Source organism: Echiichthys vipera (genome assembly GCF_963691815.1).
Source record: "Echiichthys vipera genome assembly, chromosome: 1".
NCBI classification, from domain to species: domain Eukaryota; kingdom Metazoa; phylum Chordata; class Actinopteri; order Perciformes; family Trachinidae; genus Echiichthys; species Echiichthys vipera.
In genome coordinates, this window is record NC_139826.1 from 38210850 (window position 1) to 38231280 (window position 20431).

The window sequence follows — 20431 nt, forward strand, 5'->3', positions numbered from 1 at the left end:
GTTCAGGTAGGAGGGCAACTGACATTCACGTCTAACCTAAATCCACAGCAGCGGCGTCCAAAGAGTTGAATGAAACATGGATTTAGATCAGTTTCTGTACCTTTACGAAACATGGAGGCTCAGGCTAGAGATGGAAGATATTCTGCTCAGAGCCGCGAGTATAATAAATAAATCTTTAATCTTGAACGGAGACAGCTTGAGGCCAAGATGACGATGCTGTGGCAGCTGCTTCACCACAGCAGCAATCTGTTTCTGTGTCACCTGAACGCGTAAATATTCAGAACCTACGTTGTCAGGAACCTACAGTCAACATGACGCTGTGTGTTGAGGATGCACAGTTGTGGAGGGATGTGCCAAAAAAACACTTCAAATGTACACGGTGTGTGGGGTGGGTATGCTGGATTTTTTTTGCTAACGACGCCACTTGTTTGAGACATGTAAAAAAAAAGGTTTAATCCTTTTGTCCTTGTGATTTTAAAGCATCTCTTTATTTGCAGTGAGAAGAAAACAGCAATGTACTCTGTTCTTTCTGTCATTTTAAAGTGTAAGACCGGTGAAAATGGACCCCATGGTCTCCTCCTTCATGAAAATACATCAAATAAGCCATGGAGTAGGTTTGTGTCGTTCATCAATCACGTACGTACAGTGAATTCCCGGAGAGGCGATAACAAGAACCAGAACAACTGCACTATATCATGTGAATATGTATATATGTCTATTTCTATTTCTTCCCTTTTTAGATTTAACTTTATTGCTTATTTTTGCCATTTTTAATCTTATTTTGTAATACTCCGTTGCTGCTGTGACAAAAGAATTTCCCCGTCTGCGGGACATTAAAGGTTTTCTGATTCTGATACTGAACACTGATTAGTTCGGGGCAGTGAACGCATCCAAAACGTCTTTTTTAACCACTAATAGTTCTCAAAATAACGCCAAACCTCTGCAGCAGCATGATTAGCGCCCTAAACATTAAACCCTGAGTTTATTAAAACAAGGTCTTCCTTGAACTGAACTCCAGTGCGTTCTGTAATCGACTTGTACGGACGATCTGTCAACATGGACCTGCTGGTAAGACACAGACTTGCAAAACCATCTTTTAATAAACTCTGGGTTCACTAACTACGTTGTTGGTGCGTTTTGTGTGTAGGGACTCTTCTCATGCTGCTGCAGAGGTTTGCTGTTACTTTCAGCAGTATTAGTGGTTAAAAAAGACCTTTGAATGCCTTCACCGTACTGCCCCGAGCTAATCACTGTTAGCCTTGTGGGGCTGTTATCGCCTCTCGGGGCGTTCTCCATACATGGTTGATCAACGAGAAAAAAACGTCTCCATGGCTTATTTGATGGATTTTCATGCAGAGGAAGACCATTGGGTACATTTTCGCCGGACTAAGTTTCGTGAGCCAGCCACGTCGTGTTGGATGCATAAAGTTGAGGACTAGTCAACTCTGAACACAGACCAGTGAACACACCTCAACCGCCCGCTCCAAACGCGCTGCAACACTCCCATGATGCACTGCAAGGTTGCTTCTCCTCTTTAAGAAAACTATAGAAATTGATGAGATGCTCTTTGTTTTCCGGATGTAGTTGAAATGCCCCGTGGGCCCGCCCACTTTTTTCATTTCCAACTGTAACCGCAAACCGCTCAATTCTTCCGTTTCACTGTGAAATACGTCGCAGCACAGACGCTAAAGACGGTCTAACTTGTGTTTCACTGGGACTTTAATGTTGTCTCAACACAAGAAGCAGGATTTTGCCTTCATAAAATGAGATCAGCATCAGATCTCGGCCTCGTCGTCGCTTCGGTGCATCGAGGGAGAACACTCTGTCCAGCTTTTATTATTACACGCTTGTTGTTTGACATGTTATTAAACTAATTATTGTGCCGCTCGTCTGTTGCTTCTGTAATTACATTTCCTGCCGAGATAAACTGACATTCCCCCCGTCCAGGTGGTGACGGTGAGAATACAAATGACGTGTTTCTGTTTTACTGCGTGCATGAATACAAAGGTAACGCCAGTTCCTCTCATCTTGGTTTATTAGATTGAAATGTTTCTGAGAAATTAATAATACACAAGCCGTTGTTATGGAGTCTGGTAATACTGAGTTTGGAGAGTGTGAACATGTGTTTTTAAAGCGAGTGAGAGGTAAAGAGAAAGTGGGAGAGATCAGAACACAAAGTCTGAATCTCGAACCTGGAAAGTATTTAATGTTAAACTGACATTATTTGCATGAATACAGTTTATGATCTTGTGTTTTAAGACGTATGCCTCACAATGTCCTGTTGTTTCCATAAAGTCTTCTTACTTCTTCTTCTTTAACTGCATTAAAAATACAACACAGAAATAAAGTAAGATGACCAGATTCTCTAAAAGAAAATCTTTGTTTTTGTGATTAAAATGAAACAACTCGATTAATGTTTGTCATTTTTACGCAACAAACAGAAATGTTCTTGTTCCATCTGTTGTCTTTGTCTTATAAGTAACACGTTTTTTGTTTTTTAACTGTTCCTCTATTTTCTGCCATTTTATAAACTAAATGATCAAGAAAATAATTGGCCTTACACGGTCAGCGTACGACAAATCACCCGTATCCTGTTTCCATCATCACTCCCTACTCTGTCTCTCTCTCCTCTTCTGGTCGTTACTCATCCTCAGTTCAAGCATCACCTGCTTGTACCGCGCTTGTCTTAATGTCTGCATGTTCTTACACCGTCCATCTGTATGTCTGCTTGTTATGTATCCCACCAACTGTTTTATGTGTTTTTTTGAGGGAAGAGAATCATTGGCAGATTATTTGATAATGGGAAAAAGTGTTAGTCGCAGTCCTACTTTTTATATTTTGGTAAATTATGAAAAATGTAGCTTAGATTTTTATTCCAGAAGGTTCAGGGTAAAAAAACAAGAATTACAAACTGAGGATTTACGGATTGGAGAGAGAAGGAGGAGAAAAGGCTACTGCGGGGGAGGGGTGGGGGGATAGAAGTCGCAAAAATGGCCCGAAAACCCCCAAACAGCTCACACCACTCCAGCTTGCAATCTGCATCACCAAAGAAACAGGCAAGCATGCAGAAACATCAAGAGGCAAAAGCATGAGAGTCAACCACAGAACAAGCACAGTCCCAACTAAACCGTGAGCAGTGGTTGATCAGAGCGTGAGGCTGGGAAGGGGGGGGTGGAGGGTGAGAGGGGCCATGGGGGCTGACCGTGAAGGTACTCTAGGGGGTCCTGGCCGGAGATGAGCCAGTTTCGGAAGAGGCGGAGGTGGTAGGAGCACTGGTGGAGGTGGTGGGCCAACGCCCCGTCCAGAGAGAGGTGGCGGCCCAGGCTGAGGTCAGCGGAGAAATGCCTCAACAACTGGGCCACACGGTGCTCCTCCAGGGGCTCTGAGGAAGAAGAGGGAGAGCGAGGAAGGACAGAGCAGTGGAGGAGGAGGAGGAGGAGGAGGAGGAGCAGTACATAAGACATGAAACGATAGGATACAAGCACGGAGAAGAGAAAAGGACTGATGTACGATACAGATGAGAGGGGAAATAAGAGTTTGGAGAGGCAAACAGAGGGAGGAGATAGGAAAGAGAGTGTGTGTTTGTGTGTGTGTGTGTGTGTGTGTGTGTGTGTGTGTGTGTGTGTGTGTGTGTGTGTGTGTGTATGTGTGTGTGTAAAAAGGCAGCCAACAGCTCATCATGGCCTCCACACAGCCGAAGAAGCAGCACATCATCTCAAGCAGCTTTCTGCGCTAAAAATCACCCAGCACTTCAGCGAAGCGTCGAACAAGACACTGATCATGTTGCTCCTCTGCAGCATCTCCATTTTGTTTTGTTTTGTCTTTTACTTTAAAAAAATATCATCCATCCAGTTAAGGAGAATCCACGGAGGAGCAAGCGTGACACGAGACATTTACAGAAAGCGGTGTAGCCCAGAATCAACGGACAGTCTCCAAACAGCCTCCTCTCCAAAACAAACACTGCAGAAGCTTTTTACATGTGCGGACAAATCTTGTGTCCACATCGAATACAGATGTCATCTTAAAACACGGTTTATACAAAAGCTACAGCTGCACATTTGGCGCCAACACAAAATTGCATCACCATGGGGGCGCGTCATACCTTTTGCAGTGCACCAGACAGGTGAAGCCACTGCTATGGCGGATGTGTCATCTTGTGTTCCTGTGGTGAATAATATATGTAAGAGAAACACAGACTAATATATATATATATATATATATGTGTGTGTGTGTGTGTGTGGAATTGTTCCTCATGTACTGCCATGTTTGTTGGTTAATTTGAAATCAGACTGTCGTGTTCACACTTTACTGCTCCGGTCGAGTCGACTCGCACAGAAACTCTGCACCGAAACGTTGTGGATGAACATTTACGCCCGTCAGACCAGCTAAACGACAGAAAACTCCCTCATATGCACAAAGCGATCCAACTTGGCTATTCAATACCAAAGCACAAAAATCCAGACCGACCAAGACGTGCCTATTTAAACCAGTCCCTTATTTTCCAGAAAAAGTAGCCAGTTGTTCCAAAACACCGTTAGTCTTAATGTCTACGCTTCCCTTCTCTCTCACCGAGAAATGTACTCAACAAAATTGTAAAACCAAATAAAAACAGCAACATGGAGACATCAAGTTGTAACCACAAATTCCGTATTCACACCAAACACAAAGCGAATTTTGTGTTTATTCGCTTTACTCACAGGAGACACGCTGGTGTGAATACCAACGATTTCTTGTTTCGTCATCAACCGTGGCCGAAATAATCGCGATCGGCGCTTTGTACATGTTGTGGAAGTCGCAGATAGGTCGTAAAAACCAGAACACCATTGTGTCCAGGAACTGTGCCTGGATGCCTGCCATTATAACAGCGCTATGCAACCAAATTAAGCACATTTTGCTGTAGTTTAGTGGCATAAACAGATCGAATGGTTGCCGGAAAAACGACACCATGCTACCGATTTGTAAAAAGTCTGAATTTATGCTTTTTTTTATGTGTTCTTAATGGAGTTTGGATAAAACATGGCTACCCTATGCAGGAGGATCTTAACGTCACATTCTAGCTTGAGTTGAAGTATTTGCATTGACTTTGTGAAACGGTGCCAAGCAAAAGGTTCGCTCCTCGTTTGGTGTGAACACATTTTAATCCAGCTCTGCGTCATGGCAATGCGGGCAGTGTGTATGGATGAATCGGGTTTGGCTGTCCTTCATTGCGTAAATCCCATCGGAGCATCCGCTGCAATCTGCCGGCTTCTGCGTTTCACGTCATCTGGCTAACTGGACTAACCTGCGTCGCTCTGTTCCACAGGGATTTCCACCACTGGGGGAAATCAAAGACCGCTCATCTACACACACGTGGCCATGACACAGAACTGTATTTAAAATCAGAAAAGTATCTCTTAAATTATTAAATATTTGCTCTTTTCAAGTCTCGAACACACTGGACGACCACATCTGTGCACTGAAAACTACTTTAAAAAAAGCATATCTGTGCTTATGGATCCAAACAAAACTGACGGATGTTTCAGAACTGACAGAAGAGATGGGATGAAGAATGCTTAAACCCTTCCTCTGTCAAAAAGAGCTGATCCCGGTTCAGTCGCCTGAGACTGAACCGTACTCTCTCTTTAATCCACATAATACAGGTGGACTCGAGAAAAGGAAATCCCAGGTTAGGATTACAGAGAGTCATGAAGCCGAGGTCGGAGGAAGGGTTAAACATCGATGTGCTGCTTAAGTGGGGGAGGCTTTTAACAATGAGCGCACATCCTCTACAATGATGGCAACAGGTGTATATTTGATGTAATTACTCTGTACACATGCACACACATCCATCCACTCTATGCAGGATGTTAAACAGGGTTCCCACCCTTTGCTTCGGTACAAATCTCCATATTAGCGCTCTTTTGATTTGTGACGCTGCTTTTAAAACATGAAAACAGTGAAAAGTGATGAAGCTTTAAAAGTTTATAAAAAAAGGAACAATGAATCCGTTTGCTATTACAGGTCCGAGTTGATTCACTCGTCAGTGGGAGAGGGAGCCTCCAGGAGGACTGGGGTTGTCTCTGCTTGGATACAGAAAACCTGCGTTCCTGTGGTTTTAAAGCTCCACCCACACTACGGACTAAAAGTCAGAACACCTCCGCTTCTGCTGCTTCGACTTTCAACCTTCTTTGTCTCTTGCAAGTCCCCAAACTTTACTGAAATCTGACACTAAATTGAAGTAGCCCTTTTAATAAATAAGGGCTGATATTAAAAAACAGAAATGATTTTTTCCCTTTGGCAAAATCAAAAGAAACAAAACCAAATCAAAACACGCTCCTCTCACTATAAAGTTGATTGTTTGTTAAGTCCAGTTCAAACCAAAGATTCACGATGAGTCAAAACCGTTTTAGATCGTCTCAACTCGAACCGGCTTATGTTGTTTCCTGCGACTCAGCATTTCAAGTCTCCGGCAGCTGGTTTTAGACACGTCGCCTGTTTCAACAGCCAATCAGCTCGTAGTAAAGTTTGCTGGTCAAGTCACAACTGGTAGAAATATTAGTTTTGGACGGTGTTCAATGAGCGTGAGAGAGAGAGAGAGAGAGAGAGAGAGAGAGAGAGAGAGAGAGAGAGAGACAGAGAGAGAGAGAGGTTGTCGACCGGCTAGAGAGTGAATGAGGAGAGTGAGCGCCGTAATCAAGAACAAAGCAGTGAATCAGGGAAATAAAACAGTATTTTCTCTGTTCATCTCTCTCATCTTCAGCCTCTTATCCGGGGTCGGGTCGCGGTGGGGCAGCAGCTTTAGCAGGAGACCCCAAACTTCCCTTTCCCGGGCCACATTAACCAGCTCTAACTGGGGGATCCTGAGGCGTTCCCAGGCCAGTGTGGAGATCTAATCTCTCCACCTGGTCCTGGGTCTTCCCCGAGGCCTCCTCCCAGCTGGACGTGCCTGGAACACCTCCCTAGGGAGGCGCCCAGGGTTCATCCTTACCAGATGATCCTGAACCACCTCAACTGGTTCACTAAATGCTAGAAAAGCGTCTCACTATTTCTGTCCTCATTTATATTTTTGATGCTACAAATTACATCCAGCTAAGAAAAAAAGCCTGAAACGTCAGAAGTTAGAGTGCAAGTACAAAGAGTCGTTGCTATGGAGATGATGTACGGCCTCATCTCATCGGTGTGAACTGGCAGGTGTCAGAACGCTGCAGACCTGCACATTACAAGTGTTCGCAAGTTTCAACTCGTCTCGTTGCGAAAAATTTGGTCTAAACTGGACTTCAGACTACTATGTTCAAGTGTTGCTGGAGTTTAGATTATTTCTTCTCCATGCACTTTGGAAGTAAGTGCCAGAAATACTTTCTCTGTGTCTCCTTGTCATGTTCACACCAGATATCCAGCAAAGCCCAGATAAATGTCTCCAGCGCTGACCCAACTCTCCTCCAGCAGCAGGTTCAGAACAGGGATGTGTTGAAGCTGCTTCCTTCATGGATGACTTGATTTATGGTCCACTCTGTGTGAGCGTCTGAATGGTCCAGTTATGTACATTCATCCACCATATAGCGCCCTCATAACTTCCACAATGGAACAAAAAAAGCAGTCTCACGGTATTTCTTTTCTGCTAACAGTTCCAAAATACAATGCTCCACATTTTAAAGATAAAAAAAAGATTGCAGCTGGCAGTGATGACACAAAATGATGTGGTTTAGTTTGTGTTTGTTTGAATAAACTATTTAGTGTCTATTATTTAATATTAAGGGATGAGGGAACGAGGAAGTGGCTTCAGGGCAAAGTGATAGTAACCGTGGCAACCACTTCACACCACGTAAACAGCAGTAATTACGAAATGGGAGAAAAAAAAAATCTAAAACGAAGCAAGTTTTCTCCTGCGACTTTGACCGTAAGAATAGTTGTTTGTTCGTGTTTAGAGCTGCAACAAGTCGTCGATCAGCAGAAAAATAATCACTATTTTGAGTAATTTTTCATGCAAGAAAATCAGAAAACGCTGACATAACGCTCTCAAATGAAAATTTCAGCCTCTCAAATATGGAGATTTCCTGTTTTCTCTGTTTTTTCATTCATTCATCTTCAACCGTTTATCCCGGGGTTGCGGGGGGCTGGAGCAAATCCCAGCTGACATCGGGCGTGAGGCAGGGTCCACCCTGGACAGGAGGCCAGTCTATCGCAGGACACGTAGAGACGAACAGAGACAGACAACCATTCACACCTACGGGTGATTTAGAGTCATCAATGAACCGAACACCTGCACGTCTTTGGACTGTGGGAGGAAACCGGAGAACCCGGAGAAAACCCACGCAGACACGGGGAGAACATGCAAACTCCACACAGAAGGGCCCAGACCGGGATGCGAACCTGGAACCTTCTCGCTGTGAGGCGAACCACTACGCCTTCTCTGTTTTTATGCAATTTTAAACTGACATTTTGGACAAAACAGGATGGTTAAAGACATCACTTTGCGCTTTGAGAAACTGACATTTTTCACATTTTTTCTGACGAAACGAGAGATTAATCTAAAATATGACTGGAAAATTAATCATTAATGAAAATAATCACCCTTTTCCTTCCTCAAGTGTGGCAGAAAATAACCACCGTTGCTGCTTTGTCCCAGATATAAGAGTAAAACAAATGCTGTTGTGTCTGGGTTCAACTTCATCCACACAGCTTGGTGATTTTCACGGCCCACAGGCAGATACAGAATAATTTTTTCCTCCCTTTCTGATTTAACATCTCGTCACAGTATCACGCAAATTCCTCGTGCAAGTTGGAAACATTTCAATGCAGAGACATTGAAGCTACTGTCACGCACGCACGGATGCATGCGAGTGTCCATTACCTGCAGTTGATACCGGCCAGTTACACATGGCGACAATCAACGTCTCCATGTTAAGTTTGTGCGTGTGGGATTGTATCGTAAGAAGAGAGTAACTATCAGATAAAAGGTAATGATAATGATTCCCTGCGGATGTTTTTTGACACCTATAAGTAACGTGAAGATGTCCTGCTACACTGTGAGGCCTAGGTTTACATTCACTGACATTCCCTGCCTCCTGATCTCTTGACATTTTGACAAATTCAATGTCCAGTGGGAACCCTGGTTGGAAAGAGGATGTCAGGTAGTGTTAGAAAAGTCCAAAGCAAATGGGTAAAAAATTAAATAATCAGAACAAAAAATAACGGAAACCTGGAATGCTGGAGGGCCATGTGGAAAAAAAACAACCCAAGGTCAAGAACCAAAGTTTGAAGACATGCAAGACAAAGGGAGGTGAAGTGGAAAAATACTTGAAAGAAGCAGACGTACCATTAGTCGGAAACTTTGCAAACGACACAGAAAATCGTTTTACTGCCGGCATAGACAACAACTCTGAGGAAATAAAAAAAATAAAATAAATCACTAGTGTTACTCGGAGCCACAGTAACTTGTATCATCATGTTTTTATCATTTCCCTGTGCTTCTCTAATGTGGACGCAGGTGGACCAACACGTAACACTAATGAAACTATCTGTTCCAGTTTGTGGAGAAGTCCTGACTGAAATTACTGTCTGATGTTTGAAGATGTCTGAAGATGGCTACGCATGGATGAAACATCTTCTGGTGACAAAGTGAGAGGTGAAATGTTTGAACTCAGGAGGTGAAGAGTACAAATCAAGAACTCCAAAACTTCAGAGAAACAAGCTTCAGCCCTAAACCTGCTCGAGGTCTGACCACGACAAGGTAAACAACAACAACCCCAGTAAAGAGTTAGATACCGTTCAGCCTCTGTCACGTACTGAGACAACAATGAAAAACATCAACCGGTGACCAGGATTAAGATGCTTCAGCATGGAAACAAATGTTTAAAAAACACGACACCAACACTACACTCACGGAGGAGCATGCTCTGAATCAGCACAATTCTGTGCGTACTCGACCGCATCGAGACTCGAATGCTTCCTTTGATTCTTCAAAAGGAGGGTTGGAACAAGATGGATGACAAAAGACCGACAGTGGGGGCTACTGTGTGAGACAACCAGGGGGACGGCAGCTCAGCAGACGCTGTAGGTCTGTGTGATACCACAGTGACACCCGCAGGACGACACGACAACAGACACCAGCTACACACTCAGGGCCGAGCACCATGGCCCTGTTTTGGTGCATCGTTAAAGCCCTTGGGTTTATTATAGAGCGTTCCTTTCCACATATAATATTATTCAAAGCGTTGTTTGAATAATATTTGCACACAGCTACAGCTCTAGCTTTCTAACTCCATGAGATAATGGGGGATGAGAATGTAAAAATCGCTGTAAGACTTATGTTGCTCTTGGAGGTATCACAAACGTTTCTTATGTCAGCAGCTTCTTCAGTCGTTTGGCTATGAGTAACTTTAACTGGCCCTAATATGAACGTGGTTGCATTGCATCTGTAACCACTGGACAGACTGTACTAGGAAGTCAGTGCAGCCATGGACCATGCAAAAAAAAACATGAGAAGGTCATGATTTGGATAAATGAGGGTTTTAACGGTCATGTACTGATGAACAGTTGCTTCATGCATGCAGTAGAAATCATATCGTATGCTTGTCAGAGTGAAATATAATCAAACTTTTACTTAAATCTCAGACTAACAAACTCACTTCTGTCCTAAAATGACACGTGTGATCTCCACCGCACGGTTAATGTTGTAGGTGACGTATGTTACTCGACATTAACCCTCCGCAAACACGCGTTTACGCTGCTCTCCCATACCCGGAAGCATCTTAATACAGAAATCTGATGACGCCTTCGGTAAAGCTTCCTGTTTTGGTCTTCACCTATTATGAGTCTGATCTGGGCCCTTAACTGCAGAATGAATACAAACTGCTATAAAGAGATACACCAATTTTACTCAAAGTGGTGTGGAGAAATAAAAAAACAGAGGATGAAAAAAAAAATCCAGTGGTTTTGGTGGCTAGAATGAATATGGAGTCTAAAAATACAGAACTATCAAATACATGTATGAGCATACATGACGTCTGAATTCTCACAGTCCAAAGAGGCTCTACTGTGTAATCACTCATACTAAACCTATCTATAGTTTATATATTTCTACTCTATGTGTTTACATGCCAAGTTTCCCCACAGGGCGTCACTCAGGATGTTCAAACTTGCAATATTTGACATTAGAGGACTAAGAGGAAATGTGTGTATGACACTGATCTGCTGTTGCCCTGTGCAGGTTTGTGAAGGAGCGCAGTCTCAAAACACGTACCGTCTTTGTAGGACAGACTGCCGGTGGAGAATTTTTTGCGGTGTGCGCGTGCGTAGTCCTGGAGGTTAGGGGCGCTAGAGGACCCACCTAGGACAGTGGTGCTGAAGAGCCCGGCGCACTGAGAGCCTGCGAGGGGGTGGGGTGGGGGGTTGGGGGGTTAGTCACCACTACATATCATGCTGTTACTCAAAACAACTATCCAGAGAGAGAGAGAGACAGAAAGAAAGACAGGAAAAAAAGAGAAAGAGAGGCAGACACAAGGACCTGAAAGGACACCGTGCATCTCGTACCAACACATCTGTCTCCTCACGAGAGGCTGGAGAAGGTTTTTACCCCCACAGTGTGTCGGGCAGTGCGCTAAAAGGAAAAATCCACCCTGTAATTAACTTTGAAATCACCAATTTGTAACAAATTCGAGTGCAATTTTGTGAATAATTGTGTTCACTTCACTTTCATCTTCAGTAAAAAAAAAAAAATGGACGTAGCGTCTCCGCCGAGGTCCGTTCTCTCACTTTGATCCAATCGTCCTCGCCTACGGGAGTCTCCATCTTGTCAGACTTTGACTCCGCCTCATTTCCTTTTACCAAAAAAGGGCATGTATGTGACAATCGGGGAAGGGGGGTACGTCCATCTGGCTGACGTTTACCTCCGAGGAGAAGTGAGGGCCAGAGGCTAGCTGTCACTCAAGAGGCCACGCCCCTAAATATTCATGAACTTTAACCTCCAATAAAATAAAAACTTGCCTGGTACAATAAAAATCACCCCCCTCAGTGTTGTCATGGAGATATGACATAAACATACAGACTAGAATGTTCTTTTGTCCTTAAACAGGTTTAATGATGCTGTGTAAACGGCCTGTTTAACATGGGGGTCAATGAGAAACTGCTCTGTTATGAAACCTGCCCCTAGTGGACACTCTGAGAACTGCAGTTTTAGGCACTTCCTGATTGGATCAAACAGGAAGTCGCTGTAGTGGGGGCTTCTATTCCGATTCACAATTCAGTTCAATATTGATTTGATTCATTTTCATTCACGTGTCTTGAAGTGAGACGTAAAGGCCAGTGTTTCGTTCGCCGCATAACTTTGGAGCGTTGTTAAGCCCTACTCTCCAGAGAGCCAGTGTATTTCTTAAGTCTTCTAGTTTTGAAATGACACCAGTTCAACAAAATATAAATTCTGGATTTTTATGAATCATTATCGAATCATTCAAAATGTTTTTTTCAAACCCAGCCCTAAAAGAGAGAGTGCAAAAAAAGTAGCACAGAAAGAGGAAATAGAAGCAAAAGCAACAGAACTGGATCAGTTTTGGTGACTTCTGTGTGAAAAATGTCTTCCTGTACGACTGTTGAACAACACAAAATGGCCGCTCCAGAGAGTGGTTGTTCTTTAGACAGCTGAGACTGCACCGCTGTACGTGTGCTCGATATGATTCAACACACGTCCCACGGATAAAACTAACCACCGAACAGAATTGACACAGAAATGCAACTCGGGGTGGATTTTTCTTTTAAGAGAACTGCCGACTCAGTCTTTCGGGATTACGTTGAAATGATCGGAGGTTTACTGCGATGGAAAGAGGAGGCAGTAAAATGTTAAATCTGTATGCATCTGCAAAAATACTGATACTTAACACTTTGTAAAGAGTTTAACACCTTGGTAGAGGAGCTGAACATGCCACAATTTGATGACTCATCACATTTACGTCACATGAACCTCTTCAGAACAACTGTACGTTGAGACCATTTTAAAAACACTGGGCTCCAGACGAAGATGAACTCACGTAAAATGTATGCGATTAACGGACAACGATGATCCCAGTCCTGGAGATCACACAGTACTGCCTTTGAATTCTGATTTACAGTTACAAAACTGAAATAGTCAACATGTAAAATTATTGTTTATGCCTGACTTAGATCTCAAAACAACAACAAAATGTAGCCACCATTGTGTCATCAGTCAGGACCTTGTATTTGGAGTAGGGATGCACCAGTTGTGAAATTCTGGGTCAACACTAATGTTTAAAATAACAATTTGTCCGACAGCTAACGGCGATTTTTTGTGGTTTATTCCCCATTTTGTGACAGCGAACTGAAGAAACCTGACTGAACTGTTTTTAAGTCATCATCCCGTCATTACACTGTCTTTGATCGAGCACAGATTCAATCATAAATACTTATGAAACAACCTTTAATACATTCTTGCTTCAAAAGTCCTTTTGCTGCTGTGCAACTAACATTACAGCACTCAATGACAAACACTCTTCAGAACTCAAAATGTAAATGTAAAAGCCGTTAAAAACTCAAATGAAATATGAATTCATTATAGAGTTCAAATCTTTGTCGATCGTGGCGTGAAGCTAAGCATCTAAACTCCATATAAATCCAGTAAAGTTAGCTCATGCGCGCGTGTGTGTGTGGCAGAGTGTAGGCTTCGAAACTGCTCGTCCTCTAATGCGATGACCTCATCACCTTGTTATTAATCCTTTTAGGTTTACCCTTTCTCAAATGCTGTGGTTATTAAGGACTGAGTTTTGTTGGTGGCGATCTATATATTATATTATATTATATTACCTGTCTTTCTGTTCACTGCCATTTTCTGTCACTGTAAACAAACGACACACAAACATCGGTCGCTGCCATCGGTGAATGCCGGTTTATTTGGCGATGGCAGTCAATGAGGAGAATATCGATTCCGATGTTCTGCTGATAAATCGGTGCATCCCTGACTTCTCCAAAAGCAAACAGACACTTTTAAATCTCCATCTGGGGAAATAATGCTGCTTACATCGCCTCCCCACACACAGAGGGCATTATTCCCATCAATGATAACATCCTCCCAGATCAAAAGTCATCTAATGAAACCTGCCCTGCCCCATCGCTCTGAGCCACTTCACAATGCCATCTATACACACGGTTACCATGGAAACAATGCATCAGGACACCTACCTAATCCACTTTGTTTCATCTCGGGGGACTGACGTGAGCATAACGAGAAGAGGCGATAACTGCCGACTTTGGAGGATGATGTCTCAGACAGAACCTGGTGGGAAACACACACACACACACACACACACACACACACACACACACACACACACACACACACACACACACACACACACACACACACACACACACACACACACACACACACACACACACACACACACACACACACACACACACACACACACACACACACACACACACACACACACACACACACACACACACACACACACACACACACACACACACACACACACACACACACACAAACCTCAGACGGTGGTAACAGGGCAGCCTGAGTGTATTTGATGTCACACACCAGTCTTTCTGCTGGCTGCTAGTTTGCAGAGTGAAATAAGATCTCTAACTGAAAGAGCCAAAACTACAGAAGAGAAGCTCTGGATGTTTAAAACAAAGTGATTTTCTAAGTTACTAAACAATTACACCATCTAAACAGCTAAACACACACAAGTGATTGGATGTTTTAGTGTTTTACTGTTACTCCAGTCCACAAGGAAATAAACAAGGAGTCTGTTTATTTCCTACGACTAGGTGCATTAGTGAGACTCACCTCCATGGATCCTGTCTTATGATTGCGTATGAGTGGGGACTTCCTTTGAATGGTGATTGGCTCCGACAGCGGCACGGCGCGGTCCGTCTCATCCCGTGTGAGGTCCTCGAGGCTGCCTGGGTCGGTCTGTTTCTGCCCGTTCTGAATGAGAGCAGAGAGGAAAGCGGGCGAATACGTTATGCTGCTTTCTGCCGGACAGAAACACTCTGAACAAAAAATGAAAATCTGGGATGAGATACTACCTGGCGCGCTACCTCTGCAGAAGCGGGCCTGAAGCCAAAGCCGGTGGGCGCGTTCTCCTCCTCCTCCACGCCTTTGACTCCAGGGCTGAAGTGAAGCTCTACGTGGAAGCGTTCCTCTGAGGAGAGGTCCTTTAAGGGGAAACAGCAGAGATGTTTGAGGCTGGACAGGCAGATGGGTTACCCGGGTGATACAATGTCATGGAGGAAATGAGCCACGGTCGCTGTACACAACACAAATAAACAAAAACACTACCTTATTGTTGTCCTCATACAGCATGATGACAATCTGAGTCATGTAGTTGAGTTCAGAGACAGCACTGAGGTAATCCATGGCCCGCTTCCACTGCTGGTCCTTCTCCTCCTGTCACACACACAGGCAGACAGACACACACACACACACACACAGTTTCAACATGTACACCCATCTAAGAAACATACACAGTTCTGTAGGACTGATGTGTTATTGTTTTCTTACATCGAGCAGACCCCCGTAGCGGAAAATGCTGAGCAGGGAGTGGACGTGACTCTCGCTGGTGAAATACAAACGTGTCCTGACATGCCGCCCAGGAGACATCACTCCGCGAGAGTACCTGCGAACAAGACACCGCTGTACTGCATGCTTCCGAAATACCTTCTCTCACCTTGCATCACGTCTTACCATCTACACAGCTGCGTATTGAATGAAATGCACTCACAGAGGATGCAGTTTGTTGACAGACTCGTCCTCGTGGGTCCTCTGCAGGTCCAGCTGGATCTTTCTGACCAGCGGGAGGCAGTGGGCGTACGCTATGTCCAGCTTCTCCACTCTGTTTATGCCATATTCCTGCAAAAACACAGACAAATGTTAGATCACAAGGGGATGTCAAGGAGAAGAAAATGTTGATGCATAAAATAAGGTTAAATTAGCAACAATGCTTTATTTTCAGTTATTAGAAAATAGTGAAATGCATCAACACAAATAAATACATGTGACTTTGACTTTGTCTCATTCCTGCTTCAGCACGGTTACTACATTTTCATCTGTCTAGCTTTGCAGCGGTCAAGATGTAACACGCCTCTTCTCTCGAACCCTGAACTCCCTCCTTCCTCCTCCTCCTCTCTCACCTGTGGGATGACGATGTCAGCCACGGCTCGAGACAGTCTGAACAGCTCCAGGGTGTCCTCCAGGCCCAGCGTTGCGTTGTGGATGACATCGTACTTCACGCAGTCGTAAATGTCGGGTATTTTACTGATGTCGTAGCGGCCGTTCTTCATGCGGAAGTCTCTCTCGAGTTTGGACCAGCGCTGCAGCATCAGCTCCAGTGTCTCACTGTGGTACAGCTGCAGGTCTAGTGAGAGAGAAAAGACCATTTAACATGACATGTAGTACTTATAAATCAATCTTGATTTGACCGAAATAAGCTCCAGTACAAAGTGTTGAAGAGTATAAGCTCGCAACGGTAGGCGGATATACACGATTACATTACTTGCCCCCCGTTGTATTGCTTTAAAAAGAAAATATCGACAACTCAAATTTGAAAAACTCCGAGGATGTCATCAATACTAGTCGGACGAAAAATTGAAAGTGTCAGCAGGATTTGGCAAAACTTGTCCAGGCATTTATTAGGGGTGGAACGGTTCACAAAATCCACTGTTTGGTTCATATCACGGTGTTCGGTTCGGTTGTTTTTTCTATTTCTTTTAGAATAAGAAGAAGAAGAATTACTTTATTAATCCCACAAGGGGAAATTGGATTTTTTCACTCTTATTATTATACATGTTACACACACAGATCCGAAATACACACATGCACAAACAGGGCCTATACATGCAATTAAGGAGAGATGTTAGAGCGAGGGGGCTGCCAGTGACCAGCGCCCCGAGCAGTTGGGGGTTCGGTGCCTTGCTCAACAGCACCTCGGAAGTGCCCAGGAGCCAGCCACCAGTCCACGCTCCATATGGGGACTTGAACCAGCGACCCTACGGTTCCCAGCCAAGTCACCTATGGACTGAGCTACTTCCGCCCCCAAAATACCATGAAAATACCATGTATCAGATCTAAAGCCTTATAATTAGATAATTTTTAATCAGACATTCTTAAGGACATGTCATGCAATCATGCAAAAACTGAAACAATGAGGCAGCTTGTTTAGGGACTACTTTAACAATCTAAAATCAAAGTGAAGTGAGATTTTTTACAGTAGAAAGAGACATTGCGGAGCTTAGCGGGCTGCTGCCAAGAGGATTCAGAAACCCACGAAGAAGAGCATAGCGGGAGTGTGCGCTGTGGCCGCGCGCCCATGGGGAGCGCATGGAGCAAGTATCCCAGCGCCAGGATTTGGCACGCTGAGATGGAAAACGAGAGAGGACAGCGGTCACGAAGGCTTATGCTGTGTTGCACCTCATAAACTGAACGGTAAACGTGTTTCCCGAACCATGACAAGCGCACTGAACGGGACGGATTTTTTTTGATAAACCGTTCCACCCCCAGCATTTATCTTTAGCAGGCTCAACTATTGTAACAGTGTCCCCACAGGTCTCCCTAAAAAGTCCAATAGACAGCTGCAGTTAATCCAGAACGCTGCTGCTCGACACTAAGACCAAAAAGGTCGATCACATCACTCCAGTCCTCAGGTCTTTGCACCGGCTTCCTGTCTGTCACAGAATTGATTTGAAAAAACTTCTGTTGGTTCACAAAGCACTGAATGGTTGAGGACCAAAATACATTTCAGATCTTCTGTTCAGCTACGAACCAAATTAAAATATCTGTGAGAAAATTCATTCATTCATCTTCAACCGCTTGTCCCTGTCGGGCCGATCCCAGCTGACATCGGGCGTGAGGCGGGGTCCACCCTGGACAGGACGCCAGTCTATCACAGGACACATAGAGACAAACAGAGACAGACAACCATTCACACCTACGGGTGATTTAGAGTCATCAATGAACCGAACACCTGCACGTCTTTGGACTGTGGGAGGAAACCGGAGAACCCGGAGAAAACCCACGCAGACACGGGGACAACATGCAAACTCCACACAGAAGGGCCCCAGCCCGGATTCGACCCAGGAACCCTCTCGCTGTGAGGTGACAGTGCTAACCACCACTGTATTTCATGTCCTCAGCCACTCACATTGCACTGAAAATGTGGTGCGCTGAATATAAAGCTATTAAAACCCTGCGATCATTCAAAGGCTGGCAGAGGATTTTCTCTCACCGGCAGACTTGGGGTCCTCCATCCTTTTGCGGATCTGGGACGTGAGGCTCTGGATGAGGGCGTAGACCTCGTCACATGTGGCCACTGGGTTCTCGACTATCTTCATTGAATTCACCAAAGAGGCACTACAGGTCGGGGCCAGCTGTTACACACAATATAACAAAAAAAAAGCACAAAAAGGACGTTCATTAAAAAGCAGATCACACAGATCAATGAATACTGACTGTTCTCACATTACAAAGACCTCAAAGCCGAAGGTGCTACATCCATTAATTCGGTCATTTCATTTAACAGAACAAAAATGAAGAAATACCATAAATCTGCAAACAGTTAGCCCAAGAAATACAATCCTTTCTGCTTCCATTAGACCATGTTAGTACTCCTCTGAGTGATCAAAGGAGATGTTGTCACACACAATTAGGTTTCCATGTTGAACTGAAACCCCCCGTCTCCACACATCATTCTCTCAGGCTAACAATTAGCGTGGGAAACATTCGCTGAAAAACACACTTTAATTTGTAGGTTAAGTAGAGAAGTGAGAACATACTGCTATATAAAGATACAGCCTGGGAGGAGCAGCTGTAGTGGAGAGGTTTTGAACATGTACTCTTTCAAGTAGAACCACTAAACTTGAGCCTGTTAGCTGCTCTACTATTGCAAATAAGGGATGAGTGTGTCAGTGACACATTCAGCAGCTGTCGATTTAAACCAATTATACAATCAAAAAGCTTTCAATCATCTTTCAACACACACTGGCTATCCCAAAACAGCTGTCTTGTTTCTTCTTGCTGTGTCCCAGGTTCAATTTTAACTCTCAATACATGTCTATCAACTACAAACTGATTTTTAGACCCTATCCTCAAAGCAGTTTCAGTCAAAAGCAGCTAGACTTGGTTATTTGTCTAGGAAGACGTTTCACCTCTCATCCAAGAGGCTTCATCAGTTCATGTACGCATCTGACCAGGACCTGGACCAGGACCAGGACCAGGACCAGGACCAGGACCAGGCTGCAACTGGTCCAACTAACTGGTGTGGAGATCCAGGTATTTAACCTCTCACAAGGCCGATGATGTCACTGAAACCCTTTGTGCTCCAAGTGCCAACGACCGTCGTTAGAGTGACAGTCGTTGGTGGGAAGTTGGTTTCGACTTGGTTAGTGCTCTGTTGAGTCTTAACAACAGTCGTTGGAGTCACAGGAGGACATTTGTGAACAATGGGATGACAGGGCAGCATTGTAAACTGGAGAGAAGTGGTGTCTCAGACCTCCTCCTCTGATTAGCGATGGTTTCTCTACTTAGATGCTTCTTTCACTCTTCTTTCAAACCACGACGATGGTTGTTGGCCTTTGGAGCACAAAGGGTTCCAGTGACATCATCGGCCTTGTAAGAGGTTAAATACCTGGATCTCCACACCAGTTAGTTGGTCCAGTCCCAGCCTGGTCCTGATCCAGGTCCAGTCCCAGCCTGGTCCAGTCCCAGCCTGGTCCTGGTCCAGTCCCAGCCTGGTCCTGGTCCTGGTCCAGTCCCAGCCTGGTCAGATGTGTACATGAACTGATGAAGCCTCTTGGATGAGAGGTGAAACGTCTTCCTGGACAAATAAACAAGTCCAGTTGCTTTTGACTGAAATTGCTTTGAGGAGAACGACGACCTGGACACATGAGAACATTCATAGGCTGATTTTTAGACCCTGTTTAGGGTTAGTTTAAAATGTGTGTTGGGCGATCACATCACAAGTGGGCTTGGCTAAATAGAAGTCATCATGATACTGGAATTTTAAACTTGAATATAACACAAGATTTAAAAAAAAACAATACATCTTTTGGGGCAAAAAGGAAAAAAATAAATCATGTTGCTTTTACAGAAAGCCACTTCTGGATGGCAGAAGGGTACTTTACAAGAACAGCTTAATTTTCTCTGAGCTGCACCTGAATGCACCATGAAGTCCCACCGGAGCCCACAGTCTTTACTGTTTGTTGGCAAAATGTTTCCACACCAGTAACTTCAGGAGGATTTAACAGTTCTGTTGATTCCCTGAAGTGGTGTCCTCAAGAAGTATAGTTTCAAGCTACTGGTAAGCTAATGTTAGCTGCATGCTTCTGCCGATAAGCAATGCTGTATCGTCTGTGTTTTTGTAGCTTTGGTAGTTTCGATACTATCGAACGTAGATTGTATTGTTTTAAACACATGGTATATTTT

At 44.1% G+C, this 20431-nt stretch overlaps 1 protein-coding gene across 9 annotated transcripts in view; it reads right to left on the bottom strand.

Annotated features, from left to right (window-relative positions):
* ppip5k1a (diphosphoinositol pentakisphosphate kinase 1a) overlaps positions 1–20431 on the bottom strand; it is a 57680-nt gene that overhangs the window by 13237 nt on the left and 24012 nt on the right. For 4 of the 9 annotated variants that reach the window (XR_014593263.1, XR_014593264.1, XR_014593265.1 and 1 more), the window contains exons 18-28: positions 18237–18378; positions 16147–16370; positions 15738–15865; positions 15518–15632; positions 15296–15403; positions 15043–15171; positions 14801–14941; positions 14167–14260; positions 11222–11347; positions 4103–4162; positions 3203–3382 (exon numbers count right to left, since the gene is read on the bottom strand). Coding sequence is in view for 6 of the 9 variants with exons in the window: in XM_083916204.1 (XP_083772330.1) it covers positions 3203–3382; positions 4103–4162; positions 11222–11347; positions 14167–14260; positions 14801–14941; positions 15043–15171; positions 15296–15403; positions 15518–15632; positions 15738–15865; positions 16147–16370; positions 18237–18378 (1447 nt within the window). In the remaining 3 variants the exon portion in view is untranslated. Of the gene's footprint in view, positions 1–3202; positions 3383–4102; positions 4163–9295; positions 9359–11221; positions 11348–14166; positions 14261–14800; positions 14942–15042; positions 15172–15295; positions 15404–15517; positions 15633–15737; positions 15866–16146; positions 16371–18236; positions 18379–20431 lie in introns of all 9 variants that reach the window. The other 5 variants (XM_083916205.1, XM_083916207.1, XM_083916206.1 and 2 more) reach the window with 5 other exon arrangements.